This window comes from Scyliorhinus torazame, chromosome 1 (assembly GCF_047496885.1).
Source record: "Scyliorhinus torazame isolate Kashiwa2021f chromosome 1, sScyTor2.1, whole genome shotgun sequence".
Lineage (NCBI taxonomy): Eukaryota > Metazoa > Chordata > Chondrichthyes > Carcharhiniformes > Scyliorhinidae > Scyliorhinus > Scyliorhinus torazame.
The window spans coordinates 292420671-292432160 of record NC_092707.1 but is presented as its reverse complement, the minus strand read 5'-3'; the positions used below and the strand labels follow the sequence as shown (position 1 = coordinate 292432160).

The 11490-nt window shown below is 40.8% G+C and overlaps 1 protein-coding gene across 1 annotated transcript; it reads left to right on the top strand.

The window, feature by feature from the left end:
* Nucleotides 1-237: 237 nt before the first annotated feature.
* On the top strand, nt 238-10831 carry tagapb (T cell activation RhoGTPase activating protein b). Its single transcript, XM_072507558.1, has 11 exons — nt 238-368; nt 1708-1792; nt 2826-2903; nt 3217-3280; nt 4032-4184; nt 4771-4937; nt 5322-5483; nt 5607-5716; nt 6695-6884; nt 7591-7696; nt 8848-10831. The coding sequence occupies exons 2-11, from the start codon at nt 1766-1768 to the stop codon at nt 10209-10211; spliced, it is 2421 nt and encodes an 806-aa protein (XP_072363659.1). The 5' UTR covers nt 238-368; nt 1708-1765; the 3' UTR covers nt 10212-10831.
* The last annotated feature ends 659 nt before the right edge of the window (nt 10832-11490 follow it).

Genomic DNA, 11490 nt, shown 5'->3' with positions numbered 1-11490 from the left:
TCCCCTCTCTCTGCAGCTAATCCAAGTGTTTTTGTCTTTGTTAGCAACTGGTGTCATTCTTAAAAGAATGAAAGGTTACCATTACATCTCACTTTTTCCAGTCGTCACAGGGTGCTTGCCTTATATAGAAGGAGGAAGCTGTTTCTCAGCTTTGGAACTATACAGCAAAAAGCCGTGATACTGCTTCCTGCCTACGCTGAGTATTTCCACCTGCCCACAGTTCCTTTATATAGACCCATGTGGTACAGTTGTACTGTTTAGTTTCTCCCTGTTTGCTTGATGGATTAGTAGCTCTGTGTGATGGCACTTATTTTAAATGCAGTTTGCATGAAGTAAAGGAAAGCTGGCTGGCACGATAATCTTCACAGGTAAGCATCATATTTACTTTAACTTAGTTTACAATTTACAAGATAATAATAACTCAACGAGCTGGTAAAATTAAAACCAGAGTACATGGTACACGTATGGTTGTCTCTGACTGATTTGCCTGCTTTCAGGTTAGGTAGTAACTGTAACCTCATCCAGCCTGACTGCACCCGACACCTCTGTGCTACTGGAGTTCTGGCCTCTTACTCATTCCCTATTTTAATCCTTTCACCATTGGTGGCCATGCTTCAGCTGTTTGGAAATAACACTGGAATTACCTCGCAACTTTCTTCTTTTTTTCAAATGTTCCTTCAAACCTTCCTCTTTGACCAAGCTTGTAGCCATTTGTCCTAATATCCCCTTATGTGGCTCAGTGTCTTATTTTGTTTGAAGTATTTGTGTAGCACCTTGAATAATTTACAATGTTAAACATCTTCTGTAAATGCAATTTGTTGGTGTTTCTGTTGAAATGATGAGATTCATGTTGAAATGTTTAAGAAATGGGATATTGGCGGGGGTTACTGGATTACGGGGATAGGGCGGAGGCATGGACTGAAGTAGGGAGCTCTTTCAAAGAGCCAGTGCAGACTCGATGGGCTGAATGGCCTCCTTCTGCACTGTAAATTCTATGATTCTATGAAATGCCCACCAGAAGCTAGATTTTGATTTGATTTGATTTGAATTATTGTCACATGTACCGAAGTACAGTGAAAAGTAGTTTTCTGCGACCAAGGGAACATACACAGTACATACATAGTAGATTAAAAGAATAATCAACAGAGAACATTGACAAATGGTACATCGACAAACAGTGATTGGTTACAGTGCGGAACAAGGGGCCAAACAAAGGAAATACATGAGCAAGAGCAGCATCGGGCGTCGTGAATAGAGTTCTTACAAATCAGTCCGAGGGGATATATCCTCTGCTGTTCGTAATTTCAAAGGGCTGTTTTATGGATGTACCTGCAGAGAGTAGCAGCTTGATAGTATAACATCCAGTACAATGTATCTCAATGTGAACTTTATTCTAATTCCCCTCCAAATCACTCACCATCCTGACTTGGGACTATACCGCTGTTCCTTCACTGTTGCTGGGTCAAAATCCTGGAACTCCTTTCCTAACAGTACTGTGGGTGTTCCTACAGCATTGCAGTGGTTCAAGAAGGCAGCTCACTCCCACTTTCTCAAAGACAATTGGGGCTGGGCTGGCCTTGCCAGTGATGCTCATTCTCCATGAAAGAATACAACAAATTGCAATGTGTCATTCGTCAGATTGAAAGCAGATTGATGCACCAACCTGGGTAGAGTGTCCACTGACGGATTTTGATTCCTTGTCTTTAGATAAATACAAGAAGCAAAAGAGAAAGGAGAGACTAACTTCACATCACTGACAGTACTAATGAAGGTTTTAAGTCATTCTGCTTTGGTAAGTTATGCGGTTATGTATATAATCAGATTGCTGAGTTGATTCAGGTTAAATTCTAATTCTAAGTTTATGCTGAATGCTATAAGTGCCTTGAGTTCTGTCGGTAACTGTGGCAAAGAATATGAGTTAACAAACAACTTGGAGGATATTAATTATAACGCTTTTATAGTAACCGAAGGGTCATTCTGAATTATCAGATAAAAGGAAGCAACAGACTATACAGCCTATTTGGAACATGTTCAAAACCTTGACCACTACATTTTAAAATACTAGTTCATTTTCTTCTCATCAGATATTGGGCATCTGCTGTTTCTTTTCTAGTAAAAGGAAAATGAGAGAAAATGCCTTTGCAAAAAGTGACCCTTAAATACAAGTGACGATTGTAAACACTGTGTTGCTGCAAATGTAATTGGTTAGAGAGGGTGCGTAAGTCTTCAGCTCCATGGTCTCTGCTAAGCTGACGGATGGGAATTTAGTAGTAGAGATATGTGTGTGCAACAAAAACAGAAAATACTGGACAATTCCAGCAGGTATGACAGCATCTGCTAAGAGAGAAGGGAGCTAACGTTGCGACAAAGCTTTGACAAAGAGTCATCCAGACTCGAAACGTTAGCTTCCTTCTCTCTCCGCAGATGCTGTCAGACCTGCTGAGATTGTCCAGTATTTTCTGGTTTTGTTTTAAGATTCCACCATCTGCAATAATATGTATGTATGTGTGTGTTTTGACTGTTATAGGTGCGTTGGTAGTTGTGAGTGTGTAAGTATGTGTGTGCATATGTAATCGTGCGTATGTTTTTGTGGGGTTGTAATGGTGTTCATGTCTGGAGGATGTGTAATAGCATGTATGAGGTCTAGTAGTGTGGATATATGCACGTGTGACAACTGATCTGCTGATAACTCAAATGTTTGTATGGCGAGATTGATAGAGGACAGAAAGGAAATAATGCAGAAGAAGATACTAGTGCTAGTAGAAGTGCAGAAATATTTCTATCCACATTTAATCAAGATTCATTTGTTTCTTTTTTTTTGACAGTCTAAAACACTAACTCGAAGTAATATGGAACCAGCCGCTGAGGTGGTGAAGAGAGAGCTGCAAGAATCAGCAGAGATGGTGAGTAATCAGGGGAATTAAATGCCATTCGGATTCTTGTAGTAGCCTGGATGCTGAAATCATAGTTTCAGGTTTTTTGTGTGGTGAAAACATGCAATAATTTTAATATTATTACTGATTTTACAATGGAGGAAACATACAAGGTAAATTTTAGCTTGTTCTAATTAGACAGTTTTAGATTTCACTTAGTTCTTGTTATGTTTACTAATTTTTTAATATTTTGTGTTGGGTGGGACTAAATTGTCTCAGTTGTACTGCTGGGCGTGACAGTGTTATATCAGTAGCATAAACCACTTTTTGTTTTTATCTCCAGGGAGATGCCCAGAACTACCAATTGGTATTGTCAAACAGTGACGACTTGTCAACTTCCCTGATTGGTGAGTTTGAAAAGAAACCAGCACATTCTCCCGCCAGATGTACCAGTCTGTGGTTTTGCCTGCTGCTTTTTTTTGCTGGTACAAGCAAAAACTAAATTATTTATAAAACACCACGCCCCATCAACCTCCTCCTTTCAGCATGTAAAATCATAATTGAAAACATTTTGAATGTAATATTAAGAGATTAGTCGGCATATGTTTTCAAATTAGTTTGCTTAAAAGTAGAATACATTTTAATGATTGCTGTTGATAGAATTTTGATTCTGAAAAGATAATTTAGGAAACATGCAATGTCATATTCTATTTGTTCTGGTGAAATCATGTACATTCCTCATGTTACTTTCTCCCGATGACCACTGTGTTATTTTACTGTTGCTAAGCTGCCCCCTTTAGAGGGAAAATCAATGGTGCAGAGTCAGCATCTTGGTAGAAGTTCCCATGTTTTTCTTTTCAAATGGAAGGTGGTCCAAACTGAACTTCAAAATGAAGATTTTTTTTTTTGCATTTTGAATTTTGTTATGAGGATCCAAGTTCAGCTGTTGGTTTAAAGACATTCTGAGCTATAAATGGTTCGGAAGTTACCAAACTGCATGTTGGGAAATGTTTCAGTGTTCAGTTTGGAATGTGTTAACCTGCAATGTGGATCTTACCTCTGATTGTTTCAAAATGCAGAGGATGTAGGAAATATAAAAAGGGAAACAGTACTTTTAGGCTGTGGCAAGTATCTTAACCTCACTATGTGCTCTTGTAGGCAATGAATGCCCTTTTACCAATGAAATGAACCAGCTCCACAAACCAGCCAGACAACAAGCAAAGTGCGAGGTGTTGGCAGTCGACTTAGGGAGAAAACCTCCAAAGCCATCAGAGAAACCCCGGTGTCAATTCCCACTTAAACATCTCCCAGGTATGTTGGTGCAAAGTGCTTCTGGAAACTCTGCGAGAAATAGAGGGATACATCCTGCCGTTCCAAAAATATGTTGCAAGTTTGAAAAATGCTTTTAGTACATTTCAGAATGAATTATGCAGCCTTTAATTTGCAAGTGCATTTCGGACCAACCTCCAAATACCTTTCGAATGAAAGATCATCAAGCTGAAATGTTCACATTGTTTCTCCCTCCAAAGATGCTGCCTACCCTACTGAGCATTTTCAGTCCAGCATGTTTGTTTTTAATTCCAGATTTGCAGCACCTGCACAATTTTGCTTTTGTGGCACACTGGCTTTGTTGTAAACAGCATGTAAGAGGGTTGCAAGTGCTAACATTGCTTTGCACGGCTGCTCAGTAGCTGAGAGGCCTGCACCCACTTTGCTGGGATCCCTACAGAATTTCCCTGTTTTATTTTGGGCCCTGAGTACATATGCTTTTATCAACATGCAGATACTTAGGTACATTTGAACCCAAGACTTTGATGGATAAAATTGTACTTTGTATATTTTCCTATTATTTTCATTGAAGTATGAACAATGTTTTTTTTTCATTCTCCTTCTCCAGATGAAGTAGAAGCTGGTTTGAAGAAGAAAAGCAAAATAAAAACACTTTGGCCTCTCCGCAAAAACTCAACACAGAGGGAATCCATCTCTTCACATAATAGTGGTCTTTTCAATCGGCACCTTAAAGATATCTGTAACCAAGATGACACACTCGCTGAGCCAATCCTTGTAAGTACTCAGGCAGGTTTTTTGGCTAATAGAAAGAGTTGGAGTTTAACACTTGTGAACAGTGAGACAAAACAAAACTGGCTAAGCTAACACATATTCTAGCCTCATTATTCCAAGTTGGTGTCTGTATACCTGAGCTAGTCATGTCAAGTGCATAATACTTCATGGTAGTGGTCTGTAGATGCTCAAATGACTTTTTTCCTTCTGGTGTAAACTTTTTTTACAAAGGAAATTTAGTGAAAGTGTTTGAAAAGAGATCACTGTTTTTCAGCATAGAACAGATTCAGGAATTTAGAGATCCAGTTGAGAGTGAGGAATTGCAAACGGAAAGCTGTTTTCTCAGAATAATGAAGAACTTTGCTTTTGTGTTTTATTTTACTTTAGAATATCCTGACTGTCCTGTTCAAGAAAGGGCCCTCGTTTGTTGGAATATTCCGGAAGTCTGCAAATGCCAAGGCGTGTAAGGAATTAATTGGAAAACTAAATGCAGCAAGCGAAGTCACCCTGGAGGAGGAGCCTGTCATCCTGTTGGCTGCAGTTTTGAAGGTAGGTCAGTGCTCTGATGAGGCGCTAGACTGAGCAGCAGCAACGCAACACTTCAATTTCAATTATTTTTCCATACCAGCGTCACCGTGACTAATTTAAAATATGTGTTATATCCTATTGCAGGATTTTCTACGTCATATTCCAAGTAGTTTGCTGATAACAGAATTGTATGACAGCTGGATGGCAGCCATGGAAAGGGAGAATATTAATGAAAGAACTGCAGAGATCAAACAGTAAGTATCACGCTGTAGCAAGGAGTCAGCTGAGGGCCTCTGATATGCTGAAATGTTGTTTGTTTAAGTAGCATTTATGTTCTGAAATGTCCTTGTTGGACAATGAAACTGTAGTAATCCAGGAGGCATGAAGATAAAGGTTAAACCAAATTTAATTTAACTCAAAAGTAAAGCCGCACCTGCGACATACAACACTAGTGTCCCAACCCGGGCAAACAGAACTCCCCGTCCAGTTCTGGAATGGTATATAAAAGGCTTGATAACAAGTACCAGCAGCACAGGCCTCTGCCCATTACCATGGGAACTCATACTCCACAAGCACCACAGGGAAATCAATGAGTGATCCATCATGATCCTCGTGAGGGTTATCACAGATAACAAATTGCTTTTCAAGTTGAGATCAAGAATATATTTAAAATAGTGTGTGCAGCATGGACTTAGTGTAACAGTGATACTTAATCAGAGTAACAGTAAATCAGACACAGATGAATATATAGCAAATATAACAAGTTAAGAAAATGGTTAGGGAAATTAATGGCTTTGGAAATATAGAATATGCTGCACAACTACTTATTATAAACCAGCCTATCTTCTAACATACACTGAGCACCACCAGGGAGATAAGATAGCTTTAAATATTTTGGCAAAATAAATAATTAAACATAAAGGCGATTATGAGCACTGTCTTTATTCAAACAGTCACAAATAATCAATAAAGAGAACTGTTCTAGGTGTTCATGAATATGTCTCCAAATAAGGATATATGATAATTCTGCATGTGATATGAGATATTCTGCCAAACTTTGAAAATTGTGACGTTGTTTCTGTTCAAACTGGTCACAAGACAATGAAAGACATACTGGGGGATTTCTCAATGGAATTTAGAGAAGTGCTGTTTTGTTGGGGAAGTATTTGATTGAGTATGCAAAGTTTCAGCCTGCAACTAACCTAACTGGAAATTTTTATATTTTCCCTTAGGCTTCTGACAAAACTTCCGAGCCACAACTGCCTCTTACTTCGCTATTTGTTTTGTGTGCTGTACTACATCAATAAACATTCTGAAGTGAACAAGATGGATGCCCACAATCTCGCTGTCTGCATCGGCCCAAATATGCTGTGGCCCAACAAACCTGTGGCATCTGAATTGGAGATAGAAGTCCATGCAAGGGTAAATAGACTGTGTGCTTTTGATCTGGGAATTCTAGATGTGTAAAACAAAGGCTAGGTTTTGTTCAATCCTATGATACAGTAAGGCATTAAGTACTTTGAGATTAGCGATAATTAGGTTCAATGGCCAACAAATAGCCATTCTAGTAGACATTTTAATATGAATCCCCTGAGGTACTTTTTTCCCCCTCCAACCACAGTTGGTCAGAAGATTTGGTATTCCCCGAATTGGTTGAATGTTAATAGCAGTCTGAGTGTTACACTTCTCATAACAAGATCACAATAATCAAACTTCCAGACACCTCTCTGAACACTTCTTGTCCAACCCTTAAGCTCTTTTAATTATAAATTTCCTTTCCCTCTACAAAGCAACTTGGCATATTTTTTCTGTCAATAGCCCAGTATAAATGCGGAAGATTATTGTTCCTTGTTCATTGTGTTCATTTAATACCATAAATATCGATTGTTACCATGGAACATTGTAGATAATTTACTTTTGATTAGTCGTCTTTTTGACAATTTAGAAATTCTAACAATAAAAGACAATGGTATCTAAAGTCTATGCAATGTGCACAAACCTCCTTTTTAAAATAGCATTGCCAAGGAGATGTGAGACTTAAGAAAGTTTTAACTGGAATTTTCACATTTGTTCTGAATGATGATTCTGGTATGATTATCAAGTCTGAGCAAATCTATTTTCATCACAGGTTGTGAATTTGATGCAGTTTCTAATCGAGAACTGTTGTCTAATATTTGGAGATGATATAACCACACTCCTGGACAGGCCAGCGAAAGGACTAACTGATAACACAGGTAAGCAGAACATGCGTTGACTGATTCTAAGACATGCAAAACATTTCATAATCAATAAGTTGCATCTCAAGTATAGTCATTATTATATTATAGGCAAGCATACTAGCCAGTTTGTATGCAAGTTCCCATAAACAGCAAACTGGATGTTTGTGTTTCCTGATGGATCAACTTGGCCAGGGCTTTGACAGAAACGCTTCATTTTATAGATGAAGGAATGCCAAGGCCAGAATTGTATTCCACACCCAACCCCGACTGGGTTCTGAGGCCAAAGAGGGGAATGTGAAATTACATGGACAGGATTTGTTCTAGCTTCCCGCCCACCCTGAGCTGGTTGTGATTTTAGGCTGGGTACGACAGGACCTCGGAAAGGCCCAGTGACCTCTGGTCCTGCTTCCACGACCCCCCCCCCCCCCCCCACCCCCACCCCTGCCTAGGCCCTGAGACCCCTATCACTCCCCGGGTGACCCCCCAGACGTTCTTCACCCTCTCTGCCATGGGACCCCTGTCACTTACCTGTCCGCCAGGTCCTGGAACTTCGTCCCAGGCAGCTTCTGGCAGTCTCTCTTCCGACTACTGCAGCACTGTTCCTGGAGGGACTGGAGAGCTGCCGGCCAATCTTATTGGCCAGCAGCTCTCCAAGGCAGGACTTACTCCTAAGGGAGGGGCAGAACTCTTTGCAAATCAAAGCTCATTAGGGCATAATATGGCATCAGAGCTACAGGACTCAGTGGGTGCTAGCCCCCACCATCATGAAAAGCCCAAGGGGATCATTTACATCCACCAAGCAGCAGGCTGGTTTAACATCTCACCTCAAAGATGCCCTTTGTACTGCTAAAAATACAAGATCCCATGACCATCTGACTCAGAGGCAAAAGAGCTACCAACTAAACCAAGCTGACATAATATGCTTATATAGCAAATTGACGTCATTGCATTACTGAAGAATTGTTGCTCTCCATGTGACAGGAGATGCAAATAGACTGCCATTCTGAAATCTTGCAAATGAGATTTCAAAGGCTTTACATGCTGTGGCATTTTGGTTCAAAGTTCCCATGACTGTTTAGTATTGACAGTCTTGAAAGTAAAAATGGCAATGGGTAACCAGATTAGGCCACAAAATATAACTGAAATGTTTGCATCTTTGTTTACAGACATATCTTCTCAGCAAAATGATTCTGCCTATGACAGTACTGATCAGGATGATTGGAAAGATGTATGCGATGAAAAAAGGCGGCGTGCAAACTCCAGCTGTTATCAACCAATGAGAAACAATGGAGGGCTGAGAATGGATGGAAAGCTGGATGGTCAAATGGACATTGAAGCTGGAGATTGCACTACAGCCTCTTGTAGCACTGAATCAATGGATGCTACCAACAGAGCATCCTTGAGTCCTGAGGCAACGTGCCTGCCAGCATTCATGTTTGGACGTTATGCTAAGAGGATCAACAGGCGCTGCTCAGAACCAATATTAGGTATCGCCTTCAGTCCTAAAAAGATCAACCAGCAGGAACTATTAGCAAGGAGCCATGATGATTGTTCAATCTCATCAGATGGCCTGGAATTTAATCATCAACCAATGCAAAAACAGACATCTGAGGAAAGCTTTGCGAGATATCGGTTTAGCAGCAGAAGGCCAGACAACCTTAATGCCAGCTCGCATTCTGAACTTTCCACAGCCTCCTCCTCCAAGGCTTCTTCGAGTTCTTCTTTGGCTAGCTCATATTCAAACCTGTCAGAGAATTCTGTTTTTGCCAGCTCTCCACTTGTTTCCCCAACTTGTTCCAGTCAGGACAGTTGCGCCTTTTCAGAATATCCGTCAAAACTTCCAACAAATTCCAATCACATTCCTGATAACAATGTGAAACCCATGAAAGAAAAAGCTAAGAAGTCGCTGAAGAAGACTCAAAGCTGGGGTCCTACAAGGACATTTAGCTTAAACAAGGGATCCTGCCAGGAAAACGTTTTGAAAGAAAGCCTCCCCGCTTGTGAGACAGTCCTTGAGGACCAAGACAATGTAAACGATACTGGCAGGTACAGGACTCGCCTAACCTCCGTTGATGAGGTCTTTCAGCGAATTGATAGCAAAAGACGTTGTAGCCCACCTTCTTATAGTAAAGCTCTGGAAGAAAATAATCCGCCTGTTGCTACGATGAAAGGAATGACAGTGAAAAATATGAGAAGATTGTCTCAGTTGGAAGAAGCCAAGAAATACCAACATCACATTGCTACTGGGCAGAAGAATAGGCCCTGTTCTTTAACAGAGGAACTGCTCTATCCACCATGCCAAAATAACTTCATCAGCAATTCTGATTCTTCTGATATGCAGGCTCAACCTGTCAATCAGTGCAAAGAGGTGCACGACAATTTTGAAAACGGTTTGCACTGTTTGGGATTTGAAAAAAGACAACAGTACAGGGGAAGAGCAATGTCTGAATCTGCAAGCAGGGGCAGATGCTTCAGACAAAACCTTGAGGACTACGAACAGATTTGGCATGCTAAAGAATCTTGTGTGTAATATGAGCAACAAAAAAACTATTGTATTATTTCCATGCTCATGTTCAGTGAATGCACTAATGGAGTCTAAAAAGCTGTTTGTGATTTTACGATGTTGTGACTTTTCAATTAGTTTAGAATTATGGAATAAAATGGCACTGTAATATACAGCTTAGAGTCTTTGAAGTTCCCTGGGGGGCATTTTTAACCTAATCTTTTGTGTGGGAAACAAGATCAGGTGGAGCGTTTATTTCACCCAAATCGGGAGGGGCGCGTTTGAACCTATTCTGCCAATTCAAAATCTGACAGGATTGGCTAAAATGGTGGTTTTACCCTCTGTCCAATTTTACTGTTCAATGAAGCCAATGAATAATATTGGGATGGTTTTAAAATCAGCATGCCACATGATCCAATCAGATTCCGATGCAGTAAATTGGGGAAAATCTGTATGATACAGTTACTATATGAAACTGTAGAACAGATTCAAAGCTTTTAATGAGAGTGATAGTCGACGTGATATCACTGAAGATTGTACATGTTTACATAATGTGACGTTCCTTGTAAATATTGTATATGTGGTTCATAAGAAGTCTTCCTGCATGTAATATATTTTGTAAAGAATTTCCACTTCTTCAACTTTTTTTCACTACAATAAAAAGTATATTTCTATTGGACACTGTTCCATTTGCATTATATTTTATTGTATTTGATTTTAAATGACTTGCCCTCTAAAGCTACCCTAAGCCCTTTAGGATGCTCCAGTCTTACAAGAATTCTGAAACCACCAGCTGGGACTCAGATGGTATGGGCACAATTTACCGGCCACGTCCTGCCTGAATCGGGATGGGACACGGATGGTAAATCCCGCGAGAGGCCTCTCCCAGGATTCCTGACGGTCATTACGCCCTGTGAGATCTAACAAGATCTCGCCCTCTGGATCCTGCTCACTTAATTATGCCTACACCAGATCGAACCAGCCCCCGAGATCCATCAGCCTCACCGAGGATACCTTAGCTGTGCGCTGTTTAGCACTGGTCTCCCCAAAGGGGGACCAGAATGAACAGCACTTGGGAGGTCCCCCAGGCGATCAGAGGCCCCCGGGTGGGTGGTCTCTGGGCAGCGTGGCATCCTGGCACTGCTGGTGCCACCCATGCAACCTGTAAGTACCACCCTGGTGTGGCCAGGGTGTCCGGGTACCACTGCCATGGAGTCAGACTGGCGATGCCAAAATGCCTGGGTGCCAGGAAGCCCATGCCAGGGATTGGGCCCGGGCTGCCTTGCCCTTAAGAGGTGGAGTGAGG

Excerpts from the sequence above, each read along its gene's own strand:
- tagapb (XM_072507558.1), top strand. The coding sequence starts at position 1,766 with ATGAAGGTTTTAAGTCATTCTGCTTTG. Across the intron at positions 4,938-5,321 it reads CACTCGCTGAGCCAATCCTT|AATATCCTGACTGTCCTGTT; the intron begins GTAAGTACTCAG and ends ATTTTACTTTAG. Across the intron at positions 5,484-5,606 it reads TGTTGGCTGCAGTTTTGAAG|GATTTTCTACGTCATATTCC; the intron begins GTAGGTCAGTGC and ends ATCCTATTGCAG.